Source organism: Pleuronectes platessa, chromosome 6, assembly GCF_947347685.1.
Source record: "Pleuronectes platessa chromosome 6, fPlePla1.1, whole genome shotgun sequence".
NCBI lineage: Eukaryota > Metazoa > Chordata > Actinopteri > Pleuronectiformes > Pleuronectidae > Pleuronectes > Pleuronectes platessa.
The window spans coordinates 5,649,620-5,670,790 of record NC_070631.1 but is presented as its reverse complement, the minus strand read 5'-3'; the positions used below and the strand labels follow the sequence as shown (position 1 = coordinate 5,670,790).

The 21,171-nt window shown below is 39.1% G+C and overlaps 2 protein-coding genes across 2 annotated transcripts in view; both read left to right on the top strand.

Annotated features, from left to right (window-relative positions):
• LOC128441889 (mucin-2-like) overlaps nt 1–2,698 on the top strand; it is a gene marked incomplete at its 5' end in the record, with an annotated part of 29,805 nt that extends 27,107 nt beyond the window's left edge. Inside the window, 2 exons of the mRNA XM_053424010.1 lie at nt 654–1,560; nt 2,005–2,698. Of these exons, the coding sequence (XP_053279985.1) occupies nt 654–1,560; nt 2,005–2,698 (1,601 nt within the window). The remainder of the gene's footprint in view (nt 1–653; nt 1,561–2,004) is intronic.
• A 6,872-nt stretch (nt 2,699–9,570) lies between these two features.
• On the top strand, nt 9,571–20,683 carry LOC128441888 (chitinase-3-like protein 2). Its single transcript, XM_053424009.1, has 14 exons — nt 9,571–9,595; nt 9,818–9,844; nt 9,987–10,191; nt 10,278–10,334; nt 10,698–10,863; nt 10,966–11,090; nt 11,186–11,309; nt 11,415–11,597; nt 12,081–12,197; nt 12,308–12,440; nt 12,571–12,753; nt 18,911–18,937; nt 19,080–19,225; nt 20,663–20,683. Exons 1-14 carry the CDS (start codon nt 9,571–9,573, stop codon nt 20,681–20,683), a joined length of 1,539 nt encoding a protein of 512 aa, XP_053279984.1.
• The last annotated feature ends 488 nt before the right edge of the window (nt 20,684–21,171 follow it).

Sequence of the window (21,171 nt, the reverse complement as noted above, 5' to 3'; positions counted from 1 at the left end):
AACAACTACTCCAACGACCACTACAACAACTCCAACTACCACAACACCTACCCCAACTACCACTAACCCAACCACACTAACTATTCAAACTCCAACTACTCCAACTACCACTACCACAACCCCAACTACCATTACCATAACCCCAACAACCAGTGCAACAACTCCGACCACCACAACAAATACTCCAACTACCACAACCCCAACCACAATAACTACTCCAACTAAAACTATTCCAACTACCACAACCCAAACTACCACAACCCCAACAACCACTACAACAACTCCAACCACCACAACACCTACTCCAACTACCATTACCACAACCCCAACCACAATAACTACTCCAACTACTCCAACTACCACTACCACAACCCCAACAACAATAACTACTCCAACCACAATAACTACTCCAACTACCACTACCACAACCCCAACTACCACTACCATAACCCCAACAACCACTGCAACAACTTCGACCATCACAACAACTACTCCAACTACCACTACCCCAACCACAATAACTACTCCAACTACAACTACTCCAACTAACACTACCACAAGCCCAACTACCACAACCCCAACAACCACTCTAACAACTCCATCCACCACAACACCTACTCCAACTACCACTACCCCAACCAAAATAACGACTCCAACTACCACTACCACAACCCCAACTACCACTACAACAACTCCAACTACCACAACACCTACTCCAACTACCACTACCCCAACCACAATAACGACTCCAACTACCACTAACACAACCCCAACTACCACTACAACAACTCCAACTACCACAACAACTACTCCAGCTGCCACTTCCCCAACCAAAATAACTACTACAACTACAACTACTCCAACTACCACTACCACAACCCCAACTACAACTACCACTACAACAACTCCAACCATCACAACAACTACTCCAACTACCACTATCACAACCCCAACCACAATAACTACTCCAACTCCAACTACTCCGACTATCACTACCACAACCACCACAACCCCAACAACCACTACAACAACTCCAACGACCATAACAGCTACCACAACCACCACTACCACAACCCCAACTACCACCACAACAACTCAAACTACCACAACACCTACTCCAACTACCACTACCACAACCCCAACCACAATAACTACAACTATTCCAACTACCACAACCCCAACAACCACTACAACAACTCCAACAACCACAACACCTACTCCAACTACCACTACCACAACCCCAACTACCACTACAACAACACCAACCACCAGTACATCTACTCCAGCTACCACTACCACAACCCCAACAACCACTACAACAACTCCAACGACCACAACAGCTACTCCAACTACAAGTACCACAACCCCAACCCCAACTACCACTACAATAACACCAACCACCACTACAACTACTCCAACTACCACTACCACAACCCCAACTACCACTACCACAACCCCAACAACCACTACAACAACTCCAACGACCACAACAGCTACTCCAACTACAAGTACCACAACCCCAACTACCACCACAACAACTACTCCAACTACCACTACCACAACCCCAATAACTACTCCAACCACAATAACTACTCCAACTACAAGTACTCCAACTACCACTATCACAACCCCAACTACCACTACAACAACTCCAACTACCACAACACCTACTCCAACTACCACTACCCCAACCACAATAACTACTCCAACTGCCACAACCCCAACTACCATTACAACAACTCCAACTACCACTACCACAACCTCAACTACCACTACAAAAACTCCAACCACCACAACAACTACTCCAACGACCACTACAACAACTCCAACTACCACAACACCTACCCCAACTACCACTACCCCAACCACACTAACTATTCAAACTCCAACTACTCCAACTACCACTACCACAACCCCAACTACCATTACCATAACCCCAACAACCACTGCAACAACTCCGACCACCACAACAAATACTCCAACTACCACAACCCCAACCACAATAACTACTCCAACTACAACTATTCCAACTACCACAACCCAAACTACCACAACCCCAACAACCACTACAACAACTCCAACCACCACAACACCTACTCCAACTACCATTACCACAACCCCAACCACAATAACTACTCCAACTACTCCAACTACCACTACCACAACCCCAACAACCACTACAACAACTCCAACGACAACAACAACTACTCTAACTACAAGTACCACAACCCCGACTACCACTACAACAACACCAACCACCACAACAACTACTCCAACTACCACTACCACAACCCCAACAACAATACCTACTCCAACCACAATAACTACTCCAACTACCAATACCACAACCCCAACTACAACTACCACAACCCCAACCACCACTACAACAACTCCAACCACCACAACAACTACTCCAACTACCACGTTCACAATCCCAAGCACAATAACTACTCCAACTCCAACTACTCCCTCTACCACAACAACTACTCATACTCCCACTACAAAAACTTCCAGCACAACTCCCACTAGTACAACTCCTACTACTACAATTCGTGTTCTAGTTGCCTGTAATGGAAAGACGAAGGGGTTCTTTTCCAATCCGTCAGACAAAACTACTTATTACGACTGTTCAGGACCAGTGCTCCTAAACTGTCCACCTGGACAGGAATTCAACCAAGGAATCAGCGCATGCAAATGACCTTAAAGGCTTGCTAGTTATACTTTAATATTTATCCTTATCAACTGCAGTAGTAACTATTACAAATTAGTATAACTACAATTTCTTGTGCTCATTCAGTTGTTTGTTTTCATTCTCACTAATCTACACATAATTTAAAAAACTATTTATACTTTATCATTAACATTATAGACGAAACTAAGAACATTTATAGATTTATTTCCATAATCCCCCCACGCCTTTCAAATCTCCTCTAATCCATGTATGTTTAATAAAAAACATTAATTATTTTTAATTGTTAACATTTCATACGAGACAACTGTACTGTGTCATTACAACTGTTGTCCTGATACTGTTCTTAAATCGTACCTGTATGAACATTTTGGTCTCCTTTCCTTTATCATCTATCTAACTTCATTTGCTTCATTAAATGGTTGATGCATACACACTGTATGTTGTGTGTGTGTATCTAACCCTATTGCATGGATGTGTTCATTTTGGTCTTTGTTTAGCCCTCAACTGAACAGAATTGTCTTATATGGCGACACAATGGTTGTGTATGAAATAATTCTATATTGTGAGCTCAACTATGATACATTGTAATCAATAATACTCAGTAAAGAATTCAATCATGGGTAAAAAAATGAAGGGTTCTCAAATGTTATTTAGTTTTTTTTAATTTGATCATTGGTTGGTTGTTATTTGTTTTTCAGATTCTTATGAGATAAAAGGGACCGTTGTAAAGAAGACTTTCACTCAATTAAATTAAACTATTCCCATAACACAATCTCTCTCTTTCTAATCTCTTCTTTTGCTTGTTTTATAACAGATTTATCACATGATGAATGTGTCACTGACAAGAAAAATCACAATGTGAAGTGTATCCTTTTATTTATTCAAGTAAAGTCTTGTTTTGGGGCATATATATTGAAGAAACCTAAATTCTTCATTGTATTCTACTGAACACTCAGCTTTCTTGTAAAGCAGAACTGATGACAGACAGAAAATATCCCCGCCTAATCTCATCAGACAGGGAGTTCAAGAGCCTCGGGCCCTGACGGAGAATGCCCTCGAGTAACGGGCTCTGACCTAGGGACAGCCAACGGGGTCAGGTTGGCCAATCTCAGGTCACGACCTGGGTTGTGGGGAGTAAATAGCTGCGAAATGTATGTGGGGTTTAGCCCATGTTGAGCTTTAAAAGTTATGGAAAGAATCTTAAAATCAATCCTCAATTTAACTGGTAACCAGTGAAGGGACAAGAGGATTGGCTTGATAGGGAATCCAAGGCTGTTTTTTGTCAAAATACGAGAAGCAGCATTTTGAGCATGCTCCAAACAAGGCAGCCATTCCCAAACTTAAGAAGCCCACGGCCCAATTTGAAAACTGAAAAAATTTGTGCGGCCCCCCACACCTTTAATCACAACTATATGATCCAAACACAGGACTAAAATCATACATATTATAAATTTTATAGCAAAAATAATTGTATATGAACGCAGGCATATGCAGTTCAAATCCAATAACCTCCACATTTAAGCTTAACGATGTGCAAAGCAACAGATGTAAAAAATATATTAAGTGCAAATAGGGTATTGTTCAAAATATATTTTTACTGTTTGTATAACAGAGCACGACAAGGATATCCGGGAGAAAAAAACTAATTAAAGGCATATCCAAATATACATAAGGCGTTTCAGCCCCCCAGCGCACAGCACACACAGGCTTGGGGGTTGTCCTCTGGGCCAGCGACAGGTCCTCACTTGAGTCCTTTCTGTGAGTCCTCTTTTTAGTTGTGAATGATTCAGTTGGACTTTCTGATTCCCCTGCGTCATTAGCAGCTTTCCTCTGCTCCCTCTTGCTCGACCCAGCACACAACAAAGTTCTCCCTCACCTATGATTCCCCCGCTGAGGATGCGTTCAAGTGTAAACGTGACGGTCGGCAAATACAACGACACCTGCTACGTAGGTCAAATAAAATAAGATCAATGTGGAATTTAAATCATGTCTTTGTTTCACTACCTTTGATGATAACTTTTTTTTAAATCAATCGTAAATGTTTGGTGATATTAAACGTTACTTACAAATCTGAAACTTTTTTATCTATTTACGTTCTGATGACCTACAGGGCTTTGCATATTAATCCAGGAAGGAAAAACAAAGGCATGTGGTAGCTTTTCTCAGTCAGGGAGAGATAGAACCAATTTGAACATTTGGAAGGAGCAGAATATAATGATTTGATTAATATTTGTTTTGAGGTTCAGATGAATGGAAATTAAAGTAATATTAGGTGCCAGGGGACCAAGGAAGGATATGGGTGTGCCTGCTAGCTGGTTGGAAACAAAGATTATAATTTCTGTTTTGTTTTAATTTAACTGAAGGAAGTTATGTGACATCCATTGTCACATAACTGGAGCTGTCTTTGGTCTTGTAATTTTGAACATAGTAGCCTCAAAACTAGAATATTTCCTTGTGCAAATACCTGGTATTGGATTGAGCCGCAGTATAGCTAGCCAGAGGTGGTGCCAGGGGCCTCAGCCGTGGCAGGTAGCGGTGCAAACTGTTCTGAAAGTCACGATCCTGGCATCTGATCTGTGAGATCTAGCGCTTTACTACAGTGATCGTGTTTGTAAACTAGAATATTACTTACTTACTTAAACATAGAACATGCAGGCTTCTACAGCGGGTTTACATCCGACACTGAAGCCCCCCGAAGCCCTGCGGAGTACCATTCTCGCGCGGGCAGTTGCGGGGCTGTTTACACCAAACGCTAATTTCTCAGCACCGGTCACCCCGCGATGCTGCTTTCTCTGCTGGTTGTTGTATGCTCTGTTCAAAATAGGGTTTCGGAGGTAAATGATGATGCTCTTCATTTTTTAAAGCATGTTTTGAAGTCTAATACTTTAAACCGATTGGTCCCTGATCACACTGATTCATCTGCTGCTACCTGGTCCTGTACATATATTCCTTATTCATCTTCCGCACAATTTATTAACATTGAGGAATAACAACATAATAGGTAGGTCTTTCTAACCCAGATGGGTGTGTGTGCCATTGTGTGTTTATATAATTGTTTTCTGGACATGCCTTGTGTGATGATACATCTTATATGTAAATTAGTATTTCTTTTGTTATCCAAGCTAACATTTAGTGTAGGTGTGTTCTTAATGGTTTAGTTTTACCCCGTCTAATAAGACATGCCATTATGATGATGATGCTGCTACACGACAACTCAAAAATACTGCCTCCAAATGTTTTCAGCATTCTGTATTTGTACATTTCAATAAAAAACACATATTCATTCCATTTATAGAGAACATATTTCATTTCCAATCAAATTCAGTGGCCCAGAAGTGACATGTTTGGTCCATGTTGTTTTCATTGTTGCAAATTAGCTATATATTGAAGATAATATATGGAGACAGTCTTACCCTGAGTCAGACTCAGGTCTTGTTGAACAAAGGTTCCACATTTCATATGTAGCATATTTTGACGTCTAACACTTTAAACCGATTGGTCCCTGATCACACTGATTCATCTATTGCTACCTGGTCCTGTACATATATTCATCATTCACCTTAGCTTTACATAATACCTCAATGCACTACAATCACTTTAAGCAGTCAGTATTTATCCATGTTCCTAGTTTTTACAGTCATTATCCTTTTGACCGTCCTTTCAGTCATATTCACTACACTTACTTCTTGTTTTAACTCATCTTGACATGCTCTGTTTGTCTTAGAATTGCCCACCGGGGACAAAAGGTTGATTTGAATTGAAAATAATTGAACATGGCCGGATACATAGAATTTCAGAGACAGGTTGGTGCCAGGAGGCCAAGACACCATGACAAGATTATCTGTATCCATAGGTCGTTGTGATATAACTTGTGTCTCAAACAACTTTTCACTTCACCACTGGTCTTTTTAAATATTCTCTGGCATCTTTCACATCTATTCGCTTGGTGTGAGCCAATGAAAACACAAACTAACGTGTCGTCTTATGCAAAGCACTTCACCGGTGTTGGATATGTCCTATATAAACAAACTTGCTTTGTGTGAGCCAATGAAAACACAAACTAACATGTACAAGGATTCAAGTCTTTAGTTCATTACACAGTGTTTTAGTTCACTCTATACACAAAACCAGTGTTGTATATATTATGTTTGGATACATATATTTATGTTTGTTAATCCTCAGCTCCGCACAATTTATTAACATGGAGGAATAACAACAAGATAATAGGTAGGCGTTTCTAACCCAGTTGGGTGTGTGTGCCATTGTGTGTTTATATAATTGTTTTCTGGACATGTCTTGTGTGATGATACATCCTATATGTAAATTAGTATTTCTTTTGTTATCCAAGCAACCTTTAGTTTGGGTGTGTTCTTACTGACTGAGTTTTACCCTGTGTAATTAGACATGCCTTTTATGATGATGATGCTGCCACACGACAACTCAAAAATACTTCTTCTAAATGTTTTCAGCATTCTGTATTTGTATATTTCAATAAACAACACATATTCATCTCATTTATAGAGAATGAGATGATGATGCTGCTGTTGTTCATCTCCACTTATCCTTGCCTTGTTCCGTTCATATATTGTGGGTGTATGGTTAACAGTTGTTGTACTTTTACGTACATTGCATCATATTGTGTAGACATCTCAAACTTCTGTGTGGATTTCAGGAGGTTTACAACGGTGGGGGGCTGGAATCCTCAGTTCTGGACAATTTTTTAACATTGAGGAATAGCAACAAGATGATAGGTAGGTGTTTCTAACCCAGTTGGGTGTGTGTGCCATCGTGTGTTTATATAATTGTTTCTGGACATGCCTTGTATGATGATACTTCTAAGATGTAAATTATAGTTTCTTTTGTTATCCAAGCTAACCTTACTGGTTTAGTTTTACACTGTGTAATTAGACATGCATTTTATGACGATGATGCTGTTGCTCCTGTCCACTTATTCTTGCCTTTTTCCGTTCATATATTGTGGGTCTGTGTTTAACAGTTCTTGTACTTTTACGTGTCAAACATCTGTGTTGATTTCAGGAGGTTAACAACTCGGGGTGAAAACTCAGTAAGATCTTTTCGCCTGAGGGACATGAGATGGATTTGTTGATTCTCAAACCATTTAAACAGAATGACCATGTCTCTGGTTTCAGTTAGTCATTTATGTCACACATCCCTCCTCTTATAATTATTATATAATTATATAATTATATCTTTAGTGTAAAATTAACTAAAAGAAAAAAACATTTAAAAAAATGATCAACATGCTGAGGAATTTTTGCAGACGTTTTTAAATGTACTAAATGTTCCCCCGTCACCTGACGTCAGATAATTAAACTGTCTTTAGTCCACATCTCCATCAGGGTATAATTATTTGCACAATGCATCAATGAACTATATCCACACCCAATGTAACTACCACACCCTAGGAGCTATATATCCAATCTAACAGCCAGAAAATCATCAGTCCTCCATCAGTCACCTTGGAGACCGTAGATGCTTCTTTCACCATTACCTTTGTAAGTATCCCTTCTGCTTTGATTTCATTGTACCACATTACATCAGATTTAACCGCTGCTGTACTATACCGGCTCTCTAACTAACTCACGTGCTGAGATTGTGTGATTATGATCATAAATATTGTTATTGAGCTTTACAGTATTATATTGTATTGTTCTTTTATTTGAAAGTAGGATATTTAGGTAAGCGCTTTCTTCACCATGCAGAGCTGCCATCCAGGGAGATGCTATTTTACAATGCACCAGTTGGTTCACAATGCACCACTATGGAACACTAATAGACCATATAGCCAACACCAGTGCATACATTCTAAGGCTATTGGCAACACGCATCAGAGGTCGCAATGGTGGATCCAGTACGGCGGATTCTATATCTTGCAGGCTGATCGTAGTGGTAATGGTGGATCCTGTGTCGCGTTGGCATCATATAATGGTGGTGGACCACGACCGAGGTCGGCGGCTGATGAGGTATCCTAATAAGCGGCAGTGGACAATGACTGTGGACCATAGTTGCATCCAATCTGGATGGTGGATCATGATCTGGCTGGCTGCTGAACATAGACTATGATTGCAGCAGGACTGCTTGACATATAGTATTGAAGTTATCCTTCGAAATGTTTACATTCATCAATGCTGCTAAAACCTTTAATCTTGATGATGTTTTCCTACACCTGACATCTATTGACCTTCTGTCCGTCCTGGGAGAGGGATCCCTCACATGTGGCTCTCTCTGAGGTTTCTACGTATTTTTACCCTATTAAAAGGTTTTTTAGTAGTTTTTCCTTACTCTACCATATTAAAGCCCTATGAGACTAATTGTGATTTGTGAATATGGGCTATACAAATAAAATTTGTTGAGCTCTTGAAGATGGGTGGAGTTGTGGCAAATGGAGCTTTTGGTCTGAGATTGTGGTGCAAGAGTGAAACCCAGAGGCAGTGGATACTGAACTCATAACCTTCAAGAAGCGTTAACTATTTCTGATATGAATTCAAAGCTTTTTCGGAGGCCAACCTTCACAGCTGAACTCATCTTGTGTGTTTGTCAAAAAATGACACAATACTAAGCAAATCAGCATAAATAGCATTTTTAGACTTAAAAGCTAAAACATTAAGGTCTTAGTTATAATAGAGTTCAAAAATTGAAATATTAAAAAAAATATATAATTAGTGTAATTGAACTAGTTCTGAACCTCATGAAGTGAAAATGCTGAAATTAAATGAAAAATTAAAATTAAATGAAATATTAATACTATTAATACAAGACTTCACTTTGAGCACAAACATAGTTTTATAGTTTTATTTCTTAATAATGTATATAAAAATATATTCTTTATTTCTTTTCTCTCTCCATATAGTGACAACATGTGCAACATAGTTCTGACAGCAGGTAAGGCTCACTAACCAAGTAAAGCACTCCCTTAATTATTCCACTCAACCAGATCTTAAAAACACATTTTTATACTTCAAGTGACAAAAAGAAAAGGTGAAACTTTTGGATCACATGATTTTTTGTAATTTGAACAAGGTTCAAATTACATGTGGATTTAGATGAACTGACCAGTTAACTTTTCTAGTTAACCTCATAATGACCCACTCTTTATCTTTGAAGGTCTCTGCCTGGTCATCGCCAGCTTGGGTAAGTGGCACTTATTGATCATAACAGTTCCTCCAGCGTATAAATAATGTTCCTAAGTCAACAATTGATGAGAGTTTGATAAAACTGCTGTCTTTGAAAACCATTTCATTTTAATTCAAACTTTTCTTTATCCATGTCTCAGGCTCTTCCGAAAGGCTGGTGTGTTACTTTAACAGCTTGGCCGAAGATAGAGCAGACGCCGGGAAGTTCACGATTGAGGATATCGATCCAAACAAATGTACCCATCTGATCTACGCCTTCTCTGACATCAATGATTTCAATGAACTGGTACCGACTAGAAGAGCAGACATATTCCGCTATCAGTTGTTTAATGGGCTTAAAAACAGGTTAGAACTTTAGTATGTTCACATTTTTTGAATCATGTTCAACTTTTTTTTTCTTCAATAATTACTAAAATATTATGCTCCCACAGAAATCCTTCACTCAAAACCCTGTTGGCGGTTGGTGGCCCAACCTTTAACAAAGAAAAGTAAGTTATACTTCTATAGATACATACGTACAAACATTCATACAAAAATATTCCAGAAACAAGTGTAAGCAGCACTAAAGTATGTTGGTATTTGTAATGCTTTGTCCATTCATGTGTTTTTCTTTGTGAACTGCACATCCAGCATAATACACGGTGTAAATGAAGCAGCACATGTGGTTTGTGCCAAACCACTGCGGCGAATGCAAACTGGGAGCAATGATCATATAATGAGCTTTTATATTTTTTGATGACTCTTACTTGTGTCCTTCTTTTTTTATTTTTTTATTGTAGCCTACTAAAGATGTTAATAACTCAAAACTACAATTAAGTGGATATTAAGAGCCCTGTGTTAAATGTTTTCAGATTCACTACGATGGTTTCAACAACACAAAACAGAACAACGTTCATTCAGTCTGCTGTCGCACTACTGAGAATATTTCAGTTTGATGGTTTAAACCTGGACTGGATGTACCCTGTGGGAGCAGGAGGTGACCCAGACAACAAGCAGAAATTTACACTGCTGTGCAAGGTCAGACCCTTTCCTCTGGAGCTCAAAGAAATATGCCATAGGATCTGTTTTTATAGGATGATAGATTTGACTGAACTATGTTTTTTTGTTGTTGTTGAGTAGGACCTCAATGCTGCCTTTGAGACTGAAGGGAAGAAACATAACCGTGACCGATTAATCCTCACAGCAAGTGTCTCTGCTGAGAGAGAGGTTATTGATTCCAGTTATGAAGTCAAAATGATTACCAAGTAAACTAATCTTTTATTTCATAAATATTTACATTACGTCCATGACTACATGTCAAAGCACTTTGGTCAACATGACTTCTTCTGCATTCTAACAGGGACCTGGACTTCCTCAATGTGCTGACGTTTGACTTTCACAGCTCCTGTGAAAATGTCACAGGACATCACAGTCCCTTATACATGGGATCCCACGATGTTGGAGACCAAATCTACTATAATACTGTAAATACCATGATTCATACAGAGATTGTCTGAACCCCTATCTATGAAAAGATGCACTCTCATCTTTATTGTCCCCCCCCCCACACACACACACACACACTTTAGGACTCTGCCATGCAGTATTGGGTGGACAAGGGAGCACCTGCACAATTGCTAAATTTGGGACTAGCTGCATATGGGCGAGCTTTCTCCCTCTCCTCTGCATCCAGTGATGTTGGAGCTCCAGCCAGCGGTGCTGTTAAAGAAGGCTGCTACACTGGTGAAGAAGGATTCTGGGCCTATTATGAGGTATTATTATATTACTATGAGCTGTGAACGTAAGTAATTTATATTATAAGTGTTTAGTGTACAATAAACGTGGGATCAGGCCAAGCATGAACCAACCTTTTCATACATTGGGGTTAAAGCTACACAAGTTGAAAGTGTTTCAAATAATCCTGGCGATGAACCTAGAATCAGAAATTGAGGACAAACCAGTTTCCGATGTCTGTGGATCCTTAATGGATACAACCCTTTACTGTAAAACCCAAAGAACGAGGTTCTGGAAATATTCTTCTCATTTAATTCCAGCTATCGTTGGCACTTTACTATGAACCAAGATTAGAGTAGGAGCATTAGCTGCCTTAATCAGTTACTTATGACCGTTGCCCAGTGATTCCAAAACCAGGCCAATAACGTGAGGTTCAATTTCGCGTCATCTTTGGTCTGAACGTACCATAAAGGTCTGAACTCTATTTCTATCTATATGTGAAATGTGATGCTTCTTTTCAGACTTGCCTTTATACTGAAGGGGCTACATTCCACTGGATTGCTGATCAGAAAGTTCCATATGCCATCACAGAAAACCAGTGGGTGGGATTTGATGATACAGTCAGCATTAGTGTAAAGGTAACCATCTGTTAAATTTAGTTATAACAATGAAAACGACTCAGAACTCAGTTTGTACGTACTCTGTGTTTTGTTAACATGCAGAAGTATTTTCCTCTTCATCCTCTCAGGTCAGTTACTTAAAAGCAAAGAAATTTGGAGGAGCCTTTGTTTGGTCTCTGGATCTGGATGACTTCAGCGGAAAGTTCTGTAACCAGAGCAAAAGTCCCTTAATCAGCCACCTGAATTCTCTCCTTGTTCAATGTAAGAAATTTAAAAAAAGTGTGTGTATTGAGGTAGTGATTTTCTATTTTTTATTTAATTAACGATTATTATCAGCTTTTTTTACTTTTTTCGTAGTAAATTTGTTTGCTGTTTCTGTTTCGTGCAAAAGGTCCCTGTAATGGAGTGACAGCTGGGCTGGTCCCCAATCCCTCAGACAAAACTACTTATTACGACTGTTCAGGACCAGTGCTCCTAAAGTGTCCAGTGGGAGAGGAATTCAAGAAAAAAACCAGCACTTGCGAAACAACTACCACAGCCACAGCAATGACTCCCACTACCACAACTCCTACTAGTACAATCACAACTCCCACTACCACAACAACAACTCCTACTACCACAACTTCCACAACAACTAATCCAACTACCACTACCACAACAACTCCTACTACCACAACTCCCACAACCACTACCACCACAAATACTCCAACTCCAACTCCAACTACTCCAACCACAACTCCCACTACCACAACAACTCCTACTACCACAACCCCCACAACCACTACCACCACATCTTCTCCAACTACTATAACCACAACTCCAACTACTCCAACCACCACTCCCATAACCGCTACCACCACAACTACTCCAACTCCAACTACTACAACCACAACTCCCACTACCACAACAACTCCTACTACCACAACCACTACCACCACATCTTCTCCAACTACTATAACCACAACACCCACAACCACTACCTCCACAACTACTCCAACTACAACTACCACAACTCCAACTAGTACAACCACAACTCCCACTACCACAACAACAACTCCTACTACCACAACTCCCACAACAACTAATCCAACTACCACTACCACAACAACTCCTACTACCACAACTCCCACAACCACTACCACCACAAATACTCCAACTCCAACTCCCACTACCACAACAACAACTCCTACTACCACAACCCCCACAACCACATCTTCTCCAACTACTATAACCACAACTCCCACAACCACTACCACCACATCTACTCCAACTACCACTACCACAACTCCAACTACCACTACTACCACTATCACAACTCCTACTAATATAATTAAGGGTAAAGGTGTCTGTAATGGAGCGACATCAGGGCTGTTTCCCAATCCCTCAGACAAAGGTTCTTTTTACAACTGTAGTTTTGATGGAGCGCACCTCCAATACTGTACAGCTGGATTGGTATTCAAGAAAAACCTCCAGAGATGCGACTTTCCCTAAAGAGTTGCAGGTTATATTTTAATATTTATTCTAGTACATTTGATCATTCAGGGGAGTTCATTCAGTTGTTTGTTTTCAGCATCCACATAATTTGAAAACACGATTTATAATATATCATTAACATTATAGATGAAACTACAAACATTAACAGATTTATTTCCATAATCCCCCCCTCACCAATCAAATGTCCCCTGATCCATGTATGTTTAATAGACATTATTTATTTGTAAATATTTACATGTCATACAAACAACTGTATGTTTGTTTTCAGTCTCCTTTCCTTAATCATTTATCTAACTTAATTTGCTTCATTATATGGTTGATGCATACACGCTGTTGTGTATCTAACCCTTTTGCATGGATCTTTTTGGTCTTTATTTAGCCCTTAACTGATCGAGTTGTCTTACATGGTGACACAATGGTGTATAAAATAATTACATATTGTGAGCTTAACTTTGTTAATTTGAATAAATATTACTAAATAAAGAATTCAATCATGAGTAACAAATGACAGTTTGTCACATTTAGTTCAGTTTTGTTTGAAGTTTGTTATTGGTGGTTGTTCTTTGTCTGTCAGATTCTTATGAGATAAAAGGGACCGTTGTAAAGAAGACCTTCACTCAATTAAATTAAACTATTCCCATAACACAATCTCTCTCTTTCTAATCTCTTCTTTTGCTTGTTTTATAACAGATTTATCACATGATGAATGTGTCACTGACATGAAAAATCACAATGTGAAGTGTATCCTTTTATTTATTCAAGTAAAGTCTTGTTTTGTGGCATATATATTGAAGAAACCTGAGCTTAAACCTAAATTCTTCATTGTATTCTACTGAACACTCAGCTTTCTTGTAAAGCAGAACTGATGACAGACAGAAAATATCCCTGCCTAATCTCATCAGACAGGGAGTTCCAGAGCCTCGGAGCCCTGACGGAGAATGCCCTCCGGCCTGGATTGTGGGGAGTCAATAGCTGCGAAATGTATGTGGGGGCCAGCCAATGTTGAGCTTTAAAAGTTATGAAAATAATCTTAAAATCAATCCCAAATTTAACTGGTAACCAGTGAAGGGACACAAGGATTGGCTTGATAGGGAATCCAATTATTTTTTTTTGGTCAAAATAGGAGCAGCAGAATTTTGAACATGCTCCAACCGAGTTACTAAGGTTTGGCTAAGGCAAGTAAACAGGGCTTTGTATATTAATCCAGGCAGGAAAAAACAAAGGCATGTATTAGTTTTTCTTAGTCAGGGAGAGATACAACCGACTTGAAGATTTGGAAGTAGCAGAATTTAATGATTCGATTAACATGTGTTTTGAAGTTCAGATGAATGTAAATGAAAGTAATATTGGCTACCATGGGACCAAGAAATGATATGGGGTCTGCCTGCTAGCTGGTTGGAAACAAAGACTATAATTTCTGTTTTGCTTTCAATTTAACTGAAGGAAGTTATGTGACATCCATTCCTTAATGGCAGATAGTTACTCTATTAGCACACTCTCGCTTGAAGGCAAAATATATTTGGGTGTCATCGACATAGGAATGATATGATGTCATGTTAAAACAGCTGATGACGTTTCCTTATGGCAGCATTTAGAGCCAAAATATACGGTGGCCCTGAGAGCTCAACGAACAGCAACTTAAGAAAACACATGCAAGTTGACAAAACACAAGCAAAGTAAGAAAACATCTTCATCAAGTTCACAACACAACACAACACATTACAGAAACGCGCAGCAAATAAACACACGCACTGCAAATAGTGAAACGCGCTGCAAATAGAGAAACACGCTGCAAATAGAGAAGAAACGACAACGGAACTGTTTCCAGTGGACAGCTACAAGTGATGGACACTGCTGCCACAGCAGACACAAAAACGTCAAATACACCATACAAATTCGGTTCCAAACAGGGGTCTGCCACCCGCGGCTCTGGAGCCGTAAGCGGCTGAACTTGATGAAGATGTTTTCTTACTTTGCTTGTGTTTTGTCAACTTGCATGTGTTTTCTTAAGTTGCTGTTCGTTGAGCTCTCAGGGCCACCGTAAAAATAGGACGGGACCGACAGGGAGTCAAACTGAACACAGAAATGGTCAGAGACAAATTCATCCTCTTAGATCAAGGAAGCGATGCTCAGACTTTGGGTAAAGACTAGATCTAATGTTTGGCCGCGGTTATGAGTTGGCCAGTCACATGCTGGACTATATAAAAAAGACTCTGTAATGTTAAAAAATTCTGTTGCAAAATCATTGGTTAGGTGGTTAATGTTGATATCACAATGACTGTTACGTCCCCAAAGCTGTCTAGGGAGAGGGACGAACAATTACAAAATAAACCGGGCACTAAACAAGGAAGCCAATACGTTTTAAGGTTTAATAAGTAAATAAGGATTTATTGAATAATCATGTTAACAAAAAACACCCTTCCTCCAAAGGAAGGGGGAAAAGAAAACACCAACCAACAACGACAATAAAGCACTAAGCACAAAGCGCACTGCCCACAGCGCCCAGCACACAGCTAACAGCACGTCAGTGTAGCCCGTCTCCTCTCCACGTCTGATCCCGCACGGCCGCCTCGCTCACTGACACAGCTCACCAACCCACTGGCTCCTGAACTCCTGCCTCTCTCTGTCCCCCGCTGACACGGCTGAGGGTCTTTATCTGCCACACCCTGATGACGGAGTGGCCTCAGCTTTGCCGGTGGAGGTGCTTCTGAGGCTCCCACCTAGAGGAGATATGAGAGGGGGAGAGAGAGAAAACACGGCACGTAACAATGACCAACAATGATAACTCTATCATAGTGTAAAACAATGATAGATAAGAGTTCAGAGAATTTAGGGGGAAAATTTACATTTGGTTTGGCAGTGCAATAATTTACTAGACGGAGGACTGGAGCTGTCTTTGGTCTAGTAAATTTGAACATAGTAGCCTCAAAACTATAAAATTTCTTTGTGGTAACGGGACAGCCAGTAAAGCATTTTTTTAAAACAACAGCTAGGATGAGGAGGGGCTCAAGGCTGACAGGTGCTGTTTTCAAAGAATGATCCCGAGACGAGTGCTGCAGACAGATCTCTACATGGCTGCTCATTGCTCTGTGTGTCCTGCACCAGATGGGTTAAAAGCAGAGGTTGAATTTCCCTACAATTGCATGAGTGTGCCTGTGCATATCTGTGCTGCGCATACATCTGAGCATCGCATACTGTCTGAAACTCAAGATCCTGGGATCTGGTCGCTGAGATCTGACGCCTTGCTACAGGGATTGCGTTTGTAAGCTAGGGTATTACCTGGTCGAGTATGAGATATAAGTGTAACAAGCGTCTTTGTTCAAAATATGCACAAAGTGAAATGACACCCAGTTCAACATGACGACTAAAAAATACTGCTTCCGAATGTTTTCAGCATTCTGTATTTGTACATTTCAATAAACACATATTCATTCCATTTATAGAGAAGCTATTTCATTTCCAATCAATTTCAGTGTACCAAAAGTGACATGTTGGGTCCATGTTGTTTTCACTGTTGAAAATGTACTATATATTGAATATAATATATGGAGACAATCTTACCCTGAGTCAGACTCACGTCTCGTTGAACAAAAGTTCCAGATTTCATATGTAGCATATTTTGAAGTCTAATACTTTAAACCGATTGGTCCCTGAACACACAGATGAATGTGCTGCTACCTGGTACTATACATATATGCATCATTCACCTTAGCTGTACACAATACCTCAATCCACTACAATCACTTTAATCAGTCAATATTTATCCACGTTCCTAGTTTTTACAGTCATTATCCTTTGGACCGTCCTTTCAGTCATATTCACTACTCTTACTTCTTGTTTTTACTCATCTTGACATGCTCTGTTTGTCTTAGAATTGCCCTTCGGGGACAAAATTTGGTTTGAATTGAAATGAATTGAACATGGCCGGTTACATAGAATTTAAGAGACAGGTTGGTGCCAGGAGGCCACGACACCATTACAAGATAATCTGTATCCATAGATCGTTGTGATATAACTTGTGTCTCAAACAATTTTTCACTTCACCACTTTTTTACCTATTCTCTGGAATCTTTCACATTAAGTGGTTTCAGCGTGTTGTTCTTATGCAAAGCACTTCACCGGTGTGGGATACGTCCTATATAAATACACTAGCTTTGTGTGAGCCAATGAAAACACAAACTAACATGTATGAGGAATCACATCTTTAGTTCATTACACACTGTTTTAGTTCAGTCTATACACAAAACCAGTGCTGTATATTTATGTTTGTTTCTCCTCAGTTCTGCAAAATGTATTAACATGGGGGAATAACAACAAGATAATAGGTAGGTGTTTCTTAACCAGTTGGGTGTGTGTCATTGTGTGTTTATATAATTGTTTCTGGACATTCCTTGTGTAATGATACTTCTAATATGTAAATTGTATTTCTTTTGTTATCCAAACTAACCTCTCGTGTAGGTGTGTTCTTACTGGTTTAGTTTTACACTGTGTAATTAGACATTCCTTTTATAATGATGATGAGGCTGCTGTTTCTCATCTCCACTTATTCTTGCCTTGTTCTGTTCACATGTGGTGGGTCTGTGTTTAACAGTTGTTGTACTTTTACGTGTCAGACCTCTGTGTTGATTTCTGGAAGTTAACAACTGGGGGTGAAAACTCAGTATGATCTTTTCATGATGATATTTTAGCCGCCTGAGGGACATGAGATTGATTTGTTAATTCTCAAACCATTTAAACAAACTGACCTTTTCTCTGGTTTCAGTTTGTCATAATTATCCATTATATCTTCAGTGTGAAAATTAACCAAAAGAAAAAAACAGCTTGAATGCTGTTGAATTATTTCTTACTTTGTAAGTATTTTTTATTTTTTTGGTTCCTCAGCGTTGATATCCAGTTGGAGAATGTGAAAAGGAAATAAAAGTCTCCTGACGTCAGGTAATTAAACTGTCTCCAAAAATGAATTAATTATCCACACCCAATGTAACTACCACACCTTGGGAGCTATTTATCCAAATAAACAGCCAGAAACTCATTTTTTACTACTACATACTTCCAGTGACAGAAAGAAAAGGTGAACCCTTAGGAATTACCAGTTTTTTGGGTTTAGGGTTAGGGTTATAAAGTGTATTTTAGAATGTGGTCACAAGGTTCGAATTACATGTGGATTTGGATGACCATGAACTGACCAGTTAACTTTGATAGTTAACCTCATAACGATCCACTCTTTATCTTTGAAGGTCTCTGCCTGGTTATCGCCAGCTTGGGTAAGTGGCACTTATTAATCAAAACAGTTATTCCAGCAAATAAATAAGGTTCCTAAGTCAGCAATTGATGAGAGTTTGATAAAACTGCTGTCTTTGAAAACCAATTCATTATAATTCAAACTTTTTTTTAATCATGTCTCAGGCTCTTCTGAAAGGCTGGTGTGTTACTTTAACAGCTTGGCCGAAGATAGAGCAGACGCCGGGAAGTTCACGATTGAGGATATCGATCCGAACAAATGTACCCATCTGATCTACGCCTTCTCTGACATCAATGATTTCAATGAACTGGTACCGACTAGAAGAGCAGACATATTCCTCTATCAGTTGTTTAATGGGCTCAAAACCAGGTTGGAACTTTAGCTTGTTCACGTTTAAAAAAAATCATGTTACATTTTTATTTTTCCATTAATTACTTAAATGTTGGTGGTCCAACCTAAATAAAGTAAGTGATACCTCTATAGATACATACGTACAAATATGTTCCCATTTGGGCATTTTTATGAGTCCAAAAACAAGTGTAAGTAGCCATTCATGTGTTTTTGTTGTGATTTGCACATCCTTTATAATACATGGTTTAGATGAAGCAGCACATATGGTTTTTGCCTATTTCATTTCCAATCAATTTCAGTGTACCAAAAGTGACATGTCTGGTCCATGTTGTTTTCACTGTTGAAAATGTACTATATATTGAATATAATATATGGAGACAATCTTACCCTGAATCAGAATCGTTGAACAAAGGTTCCAGATTTCATATTTAGCATATTTTCAAGTCTAATACTTTAAACCGATTGGTCCCTGATCACACTGATTCATGTGCTGCTACCTGGTCCTGTACATATATTCATCATTCACCTTAGGTGAACATAATACCTCAATCCACTACGATTACTTTAATCAGTCAGTATTTATCCTTTAGTCCGTCCTTTCAGTCATATTCACTACTCTTACTTCTCGTTTTTACTCATCTTGACATGCTCCATTTGTCTTAGAATTGCCCTTCGGGGACAAAAGGTTGTTTTGAATTGAACATGGCCAGATACATTGAATTTCAGAGACAGGTTGGTGCCAGGAGGCCACGAAACCATGACAAGATAATCTGTATCCATAGATCGTTGTGCTATAACTTGTGTGTCAAACAACTTTTCACTTCACCACTGGTCTATTTAAATATTCTCTGGCATCTTTCACATCTATTCGTTTGGTGTGAGCCAATAAAAACACAAACTCACGTGTACGAGGAATCACATCTTTAGTTCATTACAGTCTATACAGTCTTTGTGTATAGTCTATACACAAAACCAGTGCAGTATATATTTAGGTTTGTTAATCCTCAGTTCCACACAATTTGTTAACATTGAGGAATAACAACAAGATAATAGGTAGGTGTTTCTAACCCAGTTGGGTGTGTGTGCCATTGTGTGTTTATATAATTGTTTCTGGACATGCCTTTTGTGATGAGACTTATTATCTGTAAATTATTGTTTCTTTTGTTATCCAACCTAATCTTTAGCGTGGGTGTGTTCTTACTGTAAGTTTTACCTTGTGTAATTAGACATGCCTTTTATAATAATGATGATGATGCTGTTGTGGCTCATCTCCACTTATCCTTGCCTTGTTATGTTAATTTGTCGTGGGTCTGTGTTTAACAAAGTACTGTGTCTGTACTTTTACTTACATTACATCATATTGTGTTGACGTCTCAAACTTCTGTGTTGATTTCAGGAGGTTAACAACTGGCGGTGAAAACTCATTATGACCTTTTCATTATGATATATTTGCCGCCTGAGGGACATAAGATGGATTTGTTCATTCTCAAACCATTTAAACAGACTGACCATGTCCAAGGTTTCAGTTTGTCATTCATGTCACATATCCCTCCTCTCATAATTATCCATTATATCTTTAGTGTCAAAATGAACCAAAAGAAAAAAACTGCTCAAAATTGGTCAATTATCCATTATGAATTATTTTGTACACGCTTTTAAATGTACTAAATGTTCCCCCATCACCTGACGTCAGGTAATTAAACTTAACTTGTCCAGAACTCCATCAGTGTATAATAATTTGGACATTTTAACAATGCACTATCCACTCCCAATGAAACGACCACACCCTAGCAGCTATATATCCAATCTAACAGCCAGAAACGCATCAGTTCTCCATCAGCCACGGTGGAGACAGTAGATGTTTCTTTCACCATTACCTTTGTAAGTATCCCTTCTGCTTTGATT